The sequence below is a fragment of the Mandrillus leucophaeus genome, unplaced genomic scaffold, assembly GCF_000951045.1.
Source record: "Mandrillus leucophaeus isolate KB7577 unplaced genomic scaffold, Mleu.le_1.0 Scaffold335, whole genome shotgun sequence".
Taxonomy (NCBI): Eukaryota; Metazoa; Chordata; class Mammalia; order Primates; family Cercopithecidae; genus Mandrillus; species Mandrillus leucophaeus.
The window spans coordinates 809,689-825,760 of record NW_012103532.1 but is presented as its reverse complement, the minus strand read 5'-3'; the positions used below and the strand labels follow the sequence as shown (position 1 = coordinate 825,760).

Genomic DNA, 16,072 nt, shown 5'->3' with positions numbered 1-16,072 from the left:
CTTTACAAGGTATGTACCCTCATTGCCTGTTACAGCCATAGGTTGCAAATAAACACTATCTACATTTTGAATAGTACTGATCTTTGTTTTTTCCTCCCATAATGATCGTATGTGGATTTATGATGTTTAATGTGGCAGGTGTCGCTCTGAAATATACCCAGAAGCCTTGCCAACAACCAGGATCCCTTAATGTGCTACCATTAGGCCTTGAGATAATTCATCCCTGAGAAAGAAGTGGTTTTGTTCCTTGCTGATGGGGAACTCATGATTTGTAAATTTTAAAATTTGTTTTACAGGTGTTTGTTTGCTGGTCATATCCGTATAGCATGGTCTTCCTATATCTTTGCAGGCATGTTTTAAAAGATCCAAGGCATCTTTTAAGACTGTAAGATTGCTGGTCTAGGAAACTTCTCAGTCTATGCCTCAGAGTTAGGATAACGTAACTGGCACAACTTAAAGTGTTTCTTTTATTCACATTTTTGCCTTGTTGTAATTTTAAAATAAAAGAACCTCTTTTAAGTCTGCCAGAGAGACAGGTTAGTGTTTTGGCCATTTCTTCAATGGCTGAGAATCGAAAGACTTTTTGTCCTTAATAGTTTGTCTTTAATTAGTGACACATAAAATCTAATTCTAACTCCCAGTCATTTAGTAGGTAAAATACTAAACAACCTTAACACTGTTTTAGCAGTACTTGTCACTGTTTCACTATCTCCCTAACTGTGAATAGTGCTGATGTCTCTCTGTGGGAGATGGCATTTTACTGCTACTTCCCAGCCAGAAGTCCTGTCTGCTGACATAGTTTGACACAGGAAGTGATGGTCAGCATTTGAATGCCTGAGAGAAGCTGGAGGCTTTCACCGTTGTTTTAAGGTAAGTTCTGCTGTTTAACAGGGAAAAACATGTAGAAATATTAACTTCATGTATCCAAAAGTAAATTACTAAGGGATAGAACTTACCTTCAAACAACGGTAAAATTCTCCTGCTTTGAAGATTTTGTTATCCTGTTTCTTATCATTTCTGGAGGAATGTAATCTCTTTCAGTTACTCAGCAGTACTTTCTGCTATCATTCTGTCCTATCATTACGTAGTTTTTAAATTTACATGGTCAAATGGGTTAATACCAAGATGATTTGGTCTGAAAGACTTCATTGTATAGAAGAGAAAAACACAGACTTTGGAGGCAAACTGACTGAATTTGAATCCCGACTCAGCCACTTACTCGCTGTGTGACCTTGGGAAATTATTCAGCCATTCTGTGCCTCAGTTTCTTCATCTATCAAATGGAAATAATAATAGTATCTACCTCATAGAATAATGCTGGGTATGTAGTAATTACTCAATATGTGCTCTCATTATTATGATTATGCTTAGTTGTAATACATGTCCTTAACACATTTTGACCCAGTTTCTTATCTTTATGCTACAAAGCTTAGACCTCTAACACCTTAAATTAATTGTTCAGTTACAAAAGCAGATTCAAAATTCTTTTGTGAGAAATGTTTTGGATTTATCCATAGGTATTATTGCTACTCACCTCTGCAAAAGGGGAGGGCCCTCCACGTGGGTGCAAAACTAGCTGATCAGTAAGCACTTTTGAGATCTAAAGCCTTTAGTTCTCTCATTAGCCAAGAGTTACTTCATTTATTCAACCTTTTTTTTTTTTTTTTTTTTGGAGACAGGGTCTCACTCTGTCACTCAGGCTGAAGTGCAGTTGTGTGATCACAGCTCACTTCAGCCTCTACCTCCTGGGCTAGGTGATCCTCCCACTTCAGCCTCCCAAATAGCTGGGACTACAGGTACACACTGCCACACCCAGCTAATTTTTGTATTTTTTTTGTAGGGACTGGGTCTCGCCATGTTGCCTAGGCTGGTCTCAAACTCCTGGGCTCAAGAGATCTGCCTGCCTTGGCCTCCCAGTGCTATTCAACATTTATTATCAGGTACTGTGCTAGGCACTGGAGATAGCACTGTGACCTGACAAGCACAGTTACATTCTTCACAGAGCCAAATGTCCTGTGGCAGACAGAGACAGCCTGATGGGCAGTTATTATAAGTGATTCACAGGAGGATGCATGCTAATGGATGAGGAACTCCTGACTAGCAGCACACTGAAGACGAGGGAAGGGTATGAGATAATGTCTAACGTGGACGTTAAGAACATGGAGAACTAGATGGGGGTGGGAAATGACTGAGCAAGAGTGTTCCAGCTGAGAATTTGCAGGTGCTGTGGCCATGAGATAAGATAGCTTAGGGAGCACGTAGAGAAATTTATTTTATTTTTTGAGATGGAGTCTTGCCCTGTCCCCCAGGCTAGATGCAGTGGCACAATCTCGGCTCACTGCAACCTCTGCCTCCCAAGTTCAAGCGATTCTCCTTGCCTCAGCCTCCCAAGTAGCTGGGATTACAGGCACTCACCACCACTCCCAGCTAATTTTGTTGTATTTTTAGTAGAGACGGGTTTTCACTATGTTGGCCAGGCTGGTCTCAAACTCCTGACCTCGTGATCCGCCCACCTTGGCCTCCCAAAGTGCTGGGATTACAGGCGTGAGCCACCGTGCCTGGTCTACTTTTGTATTTTTACTGGAGACAGGGTTTCGCCATGTTGGCCAGGCTGGCCTCGAACACTTGACCTCAAGTGGTCCGCCCACCTTGGCCTCCCAAAGTGCTGGAATTACAGGTGTGAGCCACCACCCCTGGCCGAGTACATAGAGAAATTAGTCATTCCTTCTAGCTAAAGGGTAGAGTTTGAGATTGTGTGATTGAATTATGAAAGAACTTCTAAGATTTGTTAAGTAATTTAAGTGGAAGACAATGGGATACAGGTTGAGCATCCTTAATCCTAAAATCTGAAATGCTCCAAAATTCAAAAGTTTGAGTATCAACACAACACTGAAAGTGAAAAATTCCACTTATCAGTACTTAGTACAAAGTTTGTTTCATGTACAAAATTAATTAAAATATTCTATAAAGTTACCTTTAGGTTATGTGTATACGGTACATATTAAACATGAATAAACTTCGTGTTTAGACTTGGGACCTGTCCCCAGGACATCTCATTATGTATATGCAAATATTCTAAATCCCAAAAAATCCAAAATCCAAAACACTTCTGGCCCCAAGCATTTTGGATAAGGGATACTCAACTTGTACTGTCAAAAGATTTAAACAGAAGAGTAGCATGAAAGAGCATTCAGTTAACCTCCTAGAGAATGAACTGGGGAGGGGCATGGATGAAAACAGGGAGATGGCTGGAGATAGCACAATGATTAGTAGCCGATTGCAAAGATACTAAGCCCATAGAACCAATAGGACTTTGTGATGGACTAGGTGTGGGGAGGGAAGGCAGGAATAGACTTCGTGGTTTCTGGCTGAGATGCTGGTAGAAATGACAATACTTGATGAGAAGCATATTTGTAGAGAACAAAAGGGGAAATAATTTACTTTGAGTTGTTGACCTGTTGAGTTTGAGGTGCCTTTGAGGGTTAGGTTGAATAGAGTAGCCTAGAGCAGCAGTACTTAAAAGAAATAGAGTGTGAGTCATTAAATTTTCTAGTACCTACATCAAAAACAGTAAAAAGAAATAGGTGAAATTAGTGTTAACAATGACGTTTTGTACTAAAGCTTTGAAATCCAGTGTGTATTTACTCATCTAGTCACATTTTGAGTATCTACCGCAGGACAGAGCGGTGCCAGACCTGTTAGGCTGCTGATAGAGAATTACAAATTCATAGGCATATAAATGGTAACTAAAATCATGGGAGTAAGAGCAGTCAGCAATGTATGGGGCCAAAGAAAGAAACTACTCGTATTTAAGGGATAGGAAGGGAAAGAGCAACTCAGAGAGAGCAACTTAGAGGAGAATGAAAAAGACCGGCATTTCTAACACTCATCAGAGAATTCTATCACAGATAACCCATCATCCAACACTTGCCATATTTGGATGAAATTTGTTAATTGAGGGCAAAAAATGGTAAGAAATATGTTCGTTTTCCATTTCTCTTAAGTTTGCTAGGCTCTTAAGTTTATTCAGCAGAAAGCAACATACCAACGTTTTTGTAGTTTCATGAAGAATCTGCTTTGTTGAATTATGATTTAATGAGATAGCTTTAGTTTTATATATTATCAGTATATTAAAATGTTCCTCATATGTATCTCTTATTTTTTGCAAAACTATTATCTATATATATAACATGTTTGTTATTACAGATCAATCTCAGCGAGGTAGCCTCTTCACTCTCTTTTTGAACAATCCTCTAATGGCCTTCCTATTTGTCTCTGGATTGTCAAGCATGCGCAGAGGCCTTTGGGAAAAGTGTCAAGAATATCTTCGGAAAATCAACCGTGATATTGCCCAGCTACTGACTCATTCACGTTCAATAGGTACCCTCCTAATCTAACTGCACATTTAACAGAATGTACTATAATGGCTTAAAATGGTCACTTACTTTAAATTGTTTGAATTTTTAAAGGTATGTGTCCCAGGCAGGAAAGTTGAGAAGGCTTTCCTGAAGTTTCCTTCCCCTTTGAAACACAATTTCCATTTAAGCATCTTTTTACTGTCACTTTTCTCCTCTTTGCAGATCAGGCATTTCTCCAGTTTTTTGGAGATGAATTTCTTCGCTTGCTCCTCACAAGATTTATCTTTTGTTCAGCCACCATGAGGATGCACAAGATTTTTCGGGTAGGCAAAGAACATTATTAAAGATGAATTTTATCATTTTAGGTATTTAAGAACATGTATTATATTTTACCTGTATAAAATAAGGTTATAATAAAATAATATTATTTTGGACAAATTCAAAATGATATTTACAAATGTACTTTCACACTGGTCTGTTAAGTAAAAAAATATATATTCACAAATGAATATGTAAAGTATAAAGACTGACAATATTAAGGCACATCTGAGTACCTATCCTTTGTTTAAAAGTAGAACATTTTCTGGTTGGGCTTGGTGGCTCCTGCCTGTAATCCCAGCACTTTGGGAGGTCGAGGCTGGTGGAACATGAGGTCGTGAGTTGGAGACCAGCCTGGCCAACATGCTGAAACCCCTTCTCTACTAAAAATAAAAAAATTATCCAGGTATGGTGGCATGCACCTGTAATCCCAGCTACTCTGGAGGCTGAGGCAGGAGAATTGCTTGAACCCAGGAGGCTGAGGTTGCAGTGAGCAGAGATTGCACCATCGCACTCCAGCCTGGACGATAAGAGTGAAACTCTATCTCAAAAAATAAAAAAAATAAAAGTAGAACATTTTCAATACCTCCCTGATCCTATCTCCCTCTCAAATGAAACTCACATCCTGAATTTTATTTATTTATTTATTTAAAGATGGAGTTTCACTCGTGTTGCCCAGGCTGGAGTGCAGTGACCCGATCTCAGCTCACTGCAACGTCTGCCTCTCAGGTTCAAGCAATTCTCCTGGCTCAGCCTCCCAGGTAGTAGCTGGGATTATAGGCGCCCACCACTACACCTAGCTAATTTTTTGTATTTTTAGTAGAGACAGGGTTTCACCATTTTGGCCAGGCTGGTCTGGATCTCCTGACCTCAGGTGATCCACCCGCCTTGGCTTTCCAAAGCGCTGAGATTATTGGCGTGAGCCACTGCACCCGGCCCTGAATTTTTTTTTAAATCATTCACTTTTCTTTATAGTTTTGCAGCATGTATTTCTATTCCTACGCAACATATTTATGAATCCGTATTGTGTGTATTCTTCTGCAACTTCCTTTTTGCCAATGTTTTATTCCTGAGATTGACCCATGTTGATTGACTATAGCTTTCATTCATTCATTTTGTTTGACTATACAACACTAGGCATTATTTGTACATTGCACATTACTTATTCTGATAATGGACATTTGGGTTGCTTCCAAGTTTTTATTATTATATAAATGATGCTGGCCATTTGTTATATAAGTGATTTATTATTATATAAATACAGTGACTCACACCTGTAATCCCAGCACTTTGGGAGGCCTAGGTGGGCAGATCACGAGGTCAGGAGTTCAAGACCAGCCTGGCCAACATGATGAAATCCTGTCTCTACTAAAATTACAAAAATTAGCCAGACATGGTGGCATGCACCTGTAATCCCCGCTACTCGGGAGGCTGAGGAAAGAGAATTGCTTGAACCCAGGAGGCGAAGGTTACAGTGAGCCGAGATCATAACACTGTACTCCAACCTGGGCAACAGGCAAGACTCAGTCTTGGGGAAAAAAAACAAAAAACAAAAATGATGTTGCTGTGAAATTCTTTTATCAGTTTCCTGGTACACATATATAAGATTTTCTCTGAGGAATATACGTAATAGTAGAATTGCAAGATCAGAGGATATAAGCATATTTAACTTTGCTAGGTAATGCCAGACTGTGTTCCAAAGCAGTTGTATCAGTTTACACTCATACTAGCAGGATGTAAGAGTTGCTATTTCTGTAATCCTTCCTTTCCAACACTTGTTGCAGTCATACTTTATAGTTTTTGTGAATCTGCTGAGTGTAAAGTGGTAGGTCATTGTGGTTTGAATTTTTATTTCCAGGATTACTATTGAGGTTGAGCAACTTCTCATAAGTGTTCTTCTCTTTTTCTCTTTGTAAAGAATGTGTTCAAGTCTTTTGCTTGACTTGATAGTGCACTTTTCTAGCTGTTTATTTTTTGTGTATACATGTACCTATACAACACTTCCTTGAGATTTTAAATATTTTAGCCATTATATTTTTCACTTCTGTAAGTAAAATGTTTTTTCAAATATGCCTGAACAGTTAAAAAAATCTTTTGCAACTTTTGGTTTCAAAATATTATTTCTTTCCATTTTATTATGGTAATTTTAAAATGTAAAAGAACTGCAGTGGGTCAGGCGCAGTGGCTCACACCTGTAATCTCAGCACTTTGGGAGGCCAAGACAGGAGCATCACTTCAGGCTAGAAGTTTGAGAACAGCCTGGGCAACATAGTGAGACCTCATTTCTACAAAGAAATTTTAAAAATTAGCCAAATGTAGTGGTATGTGCCTATAGTCCCAGCTCTTCAGGAGGCTAAGGTGGGAGAATTGCTTGAGCCCAGGAGTTTGAGGCTGCAGTGAACTCTGATTGTACCACTGCATGGGCCAATTGTGCAGTTCCACTTAAGACACATTTTTTTTTTCAATAAATAAATTGGAAAAATTTTGGAGATTTGCTACTGTTTGCAAAACAAATAAACTACACAGCCTAGAAATATTGAAAACATTGTTCACCCGGGCCCCGCAGCCAGTGGAATTGGCCCCGCTCTGTGGCTGCCGGGGCCTGTGCACTGGAATCACCGTGGCCTGCACGCCCCACCATGCCAGTTTGAACCTCCGTGGCCTCAACCAGATTCGGAATGTCAAAAAGCAGAGTGTCTGTTGGATGAATTTGAGGAAATCAGGAAGTTTGGGCCACCCAGCCTCTCTAGATGAGACTACCTATGAAAGACTAGCAGAGGAATCACTGGACTGTTTAGCAGTTTTTTTTGAAGACCTTACAGACAAGCCATACACGTTTGAGGATTATGTTTCCTTTGGGAGTGGTGTCTTAACTGGTAAACTGAGTGGAGATCTAGGAACCTACGTGATCAACAAGCAGATGCCAAACAAGCAAATCTAGTTATCTTCTCCATCCAGTGGACTCAAGCGTTATGACTGGACTGGGGAAAACTGGGTGTACTCCCACGATAGTGTGTCCCTCCATGATCTGCTGGCTGCAGAGCTCACTAAGGCCTTAAAAACCAAACTGGACTTGTCTTCCTTGGCCTATTCTGGAAAAGACGCTTGATGCCCAGCCCAGTTTTAAGGCTATTTAAAGCTGTCAGGCCAAGACCTCAGCTTCATTATGCAGCTGAGGTCTTTTTTTTTGTTTTTCGTTTTTCATTCCTGCCTTTGAGGAACAGCTCTGTGGCAAGAATGTGTTGCCTCCTACCTTGCCTGCATGTTTTGATTTTTAATTTCTACAGATTTTTTTGGATTGTCTGATTTCCTCCCTCACATGATATCCTTTATCTTTTATAATGTCTTATCCCTATACCTGAACATAGCAACCTTTAAAAAAGCAGAAGAATAAGAAGAAGTTCCAGGAGGAGAAATGAATTGTCTTCACTCTTCATTCTTTGAAGGACTTACGGCAAGAAGTACATGAAGAGCAGCTGGTTTACCTGCTCACTGTTCTGTCTCAAAATGAGACACATTAATGGGTAGGCTACAAATGTTCCCGGGCTTCTTTCAAAGTGGAAGCACCTCTGAGCTCTTTAGCATTGAAGTGTTGAAAGCAGTTCACATGGGAAGACAATTTCTGATGTGTGCTCTGTGACTGCCAGGGTGTGGCCTGCACTGGGTTGTCCAGGGAGACCTAGTGCTGTTTCTTCCACATGTTCACGTGTGTATGTGTGTATGTGTGTGTGTGTGTATTTTTATATATTTTTTTTTTCAACTTAAGGGTTAGTATGGATTCAGCTGCCACAAGAATGCAAAAAAACTTCCAATCACAAGAAAGGAGGAAAAAAAGTCATTTTCATAAACTGAGTGATGTAGCATAATAAACAAAATCATGGAGCTGAGGAGTTGCTTTGTGAACGTGAAGGGGCATATAAAGGAAAGAGATACTCATGTCGATAAAGAGAACCTGGTCCTAGACGCAGTTCAGCCATAAAGTAGTTGTCCCTTTGTGGACAAGTTTCCCAAACTCCCTGGGCCTCTGCTTTCCCATCTGTTAAATGAGGGGATGGAGTGTGGTTGATTTCCAGCATTCAGTGGTCCTGTCAAGCAGCCTAACAGGCTAGCTCTAATTCCCATTGGGCAGCTGAGGAGATGACAAAGAACAATTTGTAAGCTATATAGGAAACATTATTGGTATTCCCCTATCGGGATTTCAGTTGAATTCATGTTAAAATAATAGCCATCCTTTATTGTACGCTTACTGGGTTAAGCCTATTATACCATATTACCTCATTTTAATTTCTAGTGACCTGCAGTTTATACATGAAGCAACAAGGCTCCAGGACATTAAAACTCACACAAAGTTATGTTCATATTATTTTCTTACTGAAAGAAAGATTTATTAGTGACAAGTTTGTATTAATATGTAGCAAAGGCTTTTCCAATGGGTGAATAAAAACACATTACATTATAGTAAAAAAAACAAAAAAAAGTCAAACTGGGAGAAGTGGCATATACCTATAGTCCCAGCTACTCAGGAGGCTGAGGCAGGAGGATTGTATGAAGCCAGGAATTGGAGATCAGCCTGGGCAACATAGCAAGATCTTATCTCTTAAAAAAAGAAAAAAATACTCTTAATAATGAAACAGTATAAACAAAAGCTAAGTAAAATTTTTTCTTTCTCCTGAAATAAAATTATTTTTTGAGTCTGATGAAAATGTTTAAGTGCAGTAGATCAGTGCCAGTGAGAAAATAAATAAAATCATACAAAAAAGAAATAGTGAAAAAATTAAGAAAAAGGTATGTCATGAATATATAAAATATACGTAGACACTAGTCTATTTTATCATTTAGTACTATCAGATGTATACAAGTCTATTATGAATGATTAAAATTTATGCATACACTTACATACCATATATGGTACTATTCACAGTCCAGAGAAGTGTAAACAAAAGTAATGATGGTGCAATATTAAATCATAACTGCATAAAATCACTGTAGTGCCTACTGTACTACTGTAATTTGTAGCCACATCCTGTTGCTCTGGCAGTGAGCTCGAGTGTTGCAAGTACTGCTTAGAATGCCTGTCATCTCCATGAGCAGTTTGTCTCTCCAGTAAATTGTGTATTGTAATAAAAAATGATCTCTACCGGTTCTCACATATTTTTTATTGTGTTTAGTCCAGTACTGTAGTAAACCTTGCATAACACCATGAGACTCATGTGAAGTGATGCTTCAAGTGCTCCCAAGAAGCGAAGAAAAGTCATGATATTACAAGAAAAAGTTGAATACCTTGATATGTACCATAGATCAAGGTTTGCCATTGTGGTTGCCTGCCATTTCAAGATAAATTAATCCAGTAAGGAGTGTTGTAAAAAAAGAAAATTTGTGATGCCATCACTGTAGCTACGTCAGCAGGCATGAAAACCTTGCACTTTTTGTGAAATACCTTTTATCTCATAATGAAAATGTAGCATTTATGTAGGTGTAAGGTTGCTATAAGACATACTTACAGGCCGGGCGCGGTGGCTCATGCCTGTAATCCCAGCACTTTGGAAGGCCGAGGTGGGTGGATCACCTGAGGTCAAGAATTCAAGACCAGCCTGACCAATATGATGAAACCCCATCTCTACTAAAAATACAAAAATTAGCTGGGCATCGTGGCACAAGCCTGTATGTAGTCCCAGCTACTCAGGAGGCTGAGACAGGAAAATTGCTTGAACCTGGAAGGCAGAGGTTGCAGTGAGCTGAGATCACACTACTGCACTCTAGCCTGGGCGACACAGCAAGACTCCATCCCCTCGCCACTAAAAAAAAAGACATATATTATGATTTGAGAAAAAGCAAACATTATTTAACAAAGCAAAAGGAAAGTGAAAGATCCAAAGCTAGAGAATGAAATTCTGGCAAAAAATGATTTGATAATTTTTGAAAGAGCTTTGGCTTTAAAAATGTTAAGATAACACAAGAAGCAGCTTCTGCCAACCAAGAGGCAGCAGACGAGTGGCACCTGGGGGTGCCACTGAGGAGAAAGGATACCTGCCTGAACAGGTTTTTAGTGCAGAAGAAAATACCTTTTCTGGAGAAAAAAAAAGAACAAAAAAAAAAAAAACTGCCACAGAGGATGTTTTTTAGTAAGGAAAAGAAGTGAACACCAGGATTTAAACAGGAAGGGATAGACAACTCTGTTATTTTATGCAAATGCACTTGGGTTTATGATCAGGACAGTCCTTATCTGTAAAGCTGCTAATGCACCTTGATAGAAAAGATAAACACCAGCTGCCAGTACAACAAGAAGGTCTGGACAACAGGAACTTTTTTTCCAGATTCATTTTGTTGATGCTGTGTCCCTGAAATCAGGAAGTACCTTGCCAGTAAGGGACTACCTTTTAAAGTTTTTTTGATATTCGACAATGCCCTGGCTATCCAGAACCCCATTACTTCTATACTGAAGGTGTCAAAGTGGCCTACTTGCCCCCAAACACACAATGTCAGCCTCTAGATCAGGGGATCATAAGGACCTTTAAGGTTCATTGCACAGAGTACTGTATGTATTATCAAAACTACGGAAGAGAAACCCTAATGGAGAGAACATCTTGAAAGCCTAAAAGGATTCTACCATTGGAAATGCCATCATTAGTATAGAAAAAGCCTTGAAAACCATCAAGCCTGAAACAATTCCTGCTGGAGAAAACTGTGTCCTGATGTTGTGCATGACTTCAGAGGATTTGTGACAATCAAGGAAATCATGAAAGAGATTGTGGATGTGGCAAAAAGGGTGGGGAGTGAAGGATTTTGAGATACAGATCTTGGAGAAGTTCAAGAGCTAATAGACACCACACCAGAAGAATTAACTGAAGATGACGTGGGGTGGACATGAATGTTTCTGAACCAGTGCCAGGAAGGAGACATAGAAGAAGCAGTGGCAGAAAACAAATGGATGTTAGACAACCCAGCAGAAGGGTTTAGGTTATTCAGGATTGGGCTTTTGACTTCTATGTCATAGATGCTTCTATGATAATGGACACTGAAATGAAAGCAAATAGTGGAAGGATTGGTGCCATGTAGAAACACTTCAGAGAAATGAAAAAGCAAAAATGTCAGACACAAATTATGACATATTTGCATAAAATTACACCCAGTTGCCTGTCTCTTCTGCCTCCCCTTCCATCTCCTCCACCTCTCCTCTCTCTGCCACCCCTGAGACAGCAAGACAACCCCACCTCCTCCTCCACAGCCTACTCAATGTGAAGGCAATGAGGATGAAGGCCTTTATGGTAATCCATTTAATGAATAGTAAATATATTTCTCTTTCTTATGATTTTCTTTTCTTTTTTTTTTTTTTTTGAGACAGAGTCTCGCTCTGTTGCCCAGGCTGGAGTGCAGTGGCATAATCTCGGCTCACTGCAACCTGCACCTCTGGGGTTCAAGAGATTATTCTGCCTCAGCATCCCAAATAGCTGGGATTACAGGCATGTTCCACCACTCCTAGCTAATTTTTGTATTTTTAGTAGAGGCGAGGTTTCACCATGTTGGCCAGCTGATCTCGAACTCCTGACCTCAAGTCATCCTCCCGCCTCAGCCTCCTAAAGTGCTAGGATTACAGGTGTGAGCCACCATGCCCAGCCCTGGCCAATTTTCTTAATAACATTTTCTTTTCTCAGCCCGGTGCAGTGGCTCACACCTGTAATCCCAGCACTTTGGGAGACCGAGGTGGGCAGATCACAAGGTGAGGCGTTCAAGACCAGCCTGGTCAATATGGTGAAACCCTGTCTCTACTAAAAATACAAAAACTAGCCAAGCATGGTGGCAAGTGCCTGTAATCCCAGCTGCTCGGGAGGCTGAGGCAGGAGAATCGCTTGAACCTGGGAGGCAGAGGTTGCAGTGAGCCAAGATTGCGCCATTGTACTCTGGCCTGGGTAACAAAAACAAAACTCCGTCTTGGGGGGAAAAAATTCTTTTCTCTAGCTAGCTGTATTGTAATAATACAATATATAGGCTGGGTGCAGTGGCTCACGCCTGTAATCCCAGCACTATGGGAGGCTGAGGCGGGTACATCACCTGAGGTCAGGAGTTCAAAACCAGCCTGGCCAACATGGTGAAACCCCCTCTACTAAAAATACAAAAACTAGCCAGGTGTGGTGGTATGCGCCTGTAATCCCAGCTACTCAGGAGGCTGAGACATGAGAATTGCTTAAACCTGGGAGGTGGAGGTTGCAGTGAGCCAAGATCGCGCGACTGCACTCCAGCCTAGGTGACAGAGCAAGACTCTGTCTCAAAAAAAAAAAAAAAAGAAAAGAAGAAACAGTATATAATACATATAACATACAAAGTATTTGTTAATTGACTGTTTATGTTATCTATAAGGTTTCCAGTTAGTGGTAGGCTATAAGTAGTTACATTTCAGGGAGTTGAAAGTTATATATGGATTTTTAACTCTGTTAGGGAGGGGGCTCAGCATCCCTAACCCCTGCATTGCTCAGGAGTCAGCTATATTTGAGTTCTAACGTATTTTTCCATTTATGGATTTGTCTTACCATTCATCAGATTTTTTTTTTTTTTGGAGACGGAGTCTTACCCTGTTGCCTGGGAGTACAATGGCGTGATCTCTGCTCACTGCAACCTCTGCCTCCCAGGTTCAAGCAATTCTCCTGCCTTAGCCTCCTGAGTAGCTGGGATTACAGGTGCATGCCACCATGCCCAGCTAATTTTTGTATTTTTAGTAGAGATGAAGTTTCACCGTATTGGCCAGGCTGGTCTCGAACTCCTGGCCTCAGGTGATCCAACCGCCTCAACCTTCCAAAGTTCTGGGATTACAGGGATGAACCACCACGCCCAGCCCCATCTTATTTTTTAATGCATTTTGAAGTAGATTGTGGACATCACCCACAAACACTTCATCATGCATATATATATAATATGTTTACTTTTTTTTTTTTTTTTTAAATGAGATGACATCTTCCCATGTTTCCTAGGCTGATCTTGAACTTCTGGATTCAAGCTGTCCTCCCACCTCAGCATCACACATAGCTGGAACTATAGGCACATTGCCACTGCCCAACTACAATTTTTTTTTTTTAATTTGAGACAGAGTCTCTGTCTGTCATGCAGTTTGGAGTACAGTGATGCAATTGTAGCTTACTGCAGCCTCAGTCTCCTGGGCTCAAGCAGTCCTCCTGCTTCTAGCCTCCTGAGTAGCTGTGACCACTTGAGTACTGTGCACCACCACGCCCAGCTAATTTTTAAATTTTTTTGTGGAGACGGGTTTTGCTGCATTGCCCAGGGTGGTCTCAAACTTCTGGCCTCAAGCAACCCTCCCACCTTGACCTCCCAAAGTGGGGTAATAGGCATGAGCCACTGTAACTCACCTAATTCTTTTTTCTGTAAAGTTTACACACAGTGAAATACACAAAATTAAGGTATACCATTAAGTGAGTTTTGAGGGAAATATACCTGTGTAACCTAAACCTTTATCAGTTTATACAAGATAGCATCATTCCAGATTGTTACTTCTGTACTCCTTTTTATTTAGTCCGGTACCCATTACCCCAGAGGCTGTCACCTTTTGTTTTCACTCAAGATTACTTGTACCTGTTCGTGAACTTGAATCACACAGTATGGACTCTTGTGTAAACCTTCTGTGACTAAGCATGTGCATTGTTCTTGAGATTCATCCCTGTTGTTTCAGATATCAGTAGATCATTCCTTTTTGTTACTGGGTAGTATTCCATTGTCTGAACATACCACAGTTTAGGCATTCTCCCCCTGATGAACACGTGGCAGTTTTACAGTGTTGGCTATTACAGGCCAGAGCATGGTGGCTCATGCCTGTAATCTGAATATTTCAGGAGGCCAAGGCTAGAGGATCGCTTGAGCCCCAGGAGTTCAAAATTACAGTGAATTATGATCACGCCACTGCATTCCAGCGTGGGCAACAGAGGGAGTCCCTGTCTTAAATAAATAAATAGTTGGCTAATAGAAATAAAACTGCTTTTTATTATAAATAACAAGGATTGTACAAGTTTTTTTTGTTTTTTTGTTTTGTTTTATTTTTTGTTTTTTTTTTTTTGAGATGGAGTCTCGCTCTGTCGCCCAGGCTGGAGTGCAGTGGTGCAATCTCGGCTCACTGCAAGCTCCGCCTTCCGGGTTCACGCCATTTTCCTGCCTCAGCCTCCCAGGTAGCTGGGACCACAGGTGCTCGCCACCATGCCCAGCTAATTTTTTTTGTATTTTGAGTAGAAATGAGGTTTCACTGTGTTAGCCAGGATGGTTTCAATCTTCTGACCTCGTGATCCGCCCACCTCGGCCTCCCAAAGTGCTGGGATTATAGGCGTGAGCCACCTTGCCCAGCCAGCTTGTACAAGTCTTTGCACAGACATTTGTTTTGAATTTTTTTGGTCATATTATGGGTATGTGTTTAGTTTAGAAACTGCTAGACCTTTTCTCAAAGTGGTTGTACCATAGTTACATTCCCACCAGTAGCTTTGAAGGTTGCTTTTCATTCTTGCCAACATTGTTGTCAGACTTTTAAATCTGACTATTCTGATGGATATGTAGTGGTATTTAAAATTTCATCAAAATTTTTAAAAATAATAAAATTTCATCAAAATTAAAAAGTTGAGTTGAATGCAAATTGAAGCTACAATGAAAAATCTGAGTTTTTTCTTTTCTGATTTGTGTTTTTGTATATTATCCCAGAAATCTTTACCTGAAGTTACAGAGATTTTCTTTTTTTGTTTGTTCTTTTTTTTTTGAGACTGAGTCTCAATCTGTCACTCAGGCTGGAGTGCAATGGCACAATCTCGGCTCACTGCAACCTCCGCCCGCCTCCTGTATTCAAGCGATTCTCCTTCCTCAGCCTCCAGAGTAGCTGGGATTATAGGCGTCCACCACCACACCCAGCTCATTTTTTTGTTATTTTTAGTAGAAAGGGGTTTTCACCATGTTGGCCAGGCTGATCACGAATTCCTGACCTCAAGTGATCCCTCTGCCTTGGCCTCCCAAAGTGCTGCGATTACAGATGTGAGCCACCATGCCTGGCCTTCTCCTATGTTTTCTTCCTAGGAATTCTATAGTTTTAGCTTTCACATGTAGGTCTATGGTTTATTTTGAGTTAATTTTTGTTTACAGTGTGAGATAAAGCTTAAAGTTTTTTAATATGCATGTGTAGTTCTAGTACCATATGTTGAAAAGATTTTTCTTTTCCCATTGAATTACTGTGGTAACTTTGTTGAAAATCAATTAAGCATATGTGTATAGGGATATTTCTGAACTCTAAATTATCTTCCATTAATCTACAGAATTTGTTTTTTTTTTTTTGTTTTTTTTTTTGGTTTTTTTTTTTGAGACGGAGTCTTGCTCTGTCACCCAGGCTGGAGTGCAGTGGCGCGATCTCGGCTCACTGCAAG

At 40.3% G+C, this 16,072-nt stretch overlaps 1 protein-coding gene and 1 pseudogene across 1 annotated transcript in view; both read left to right on the top strand.

Moving 5' to 3' along the window:
- The window catches only part of SCAI (suppressor of cancer cell invasion), a gene marked incomplete at its 5' end in the record, with an annotated part of 114,169 nt that overhangs the window by 94,031 nt on the left and 4,066 nt on the right, over positions 1-16,072 (top strand). The window contains 2 exon segments of the mRNA XM_011988698.1: positions 4,127-4,380; positions 4,581-4,681. Of these exon segments, the coding sequence (XP_011844088.1) occupies positions 4,127-4,380; positions 4,581-4,681 (355 nt within the window).
- On the top strand, positions 6,746-7,828 carry LOC105545676 (annotated as a pseudogene).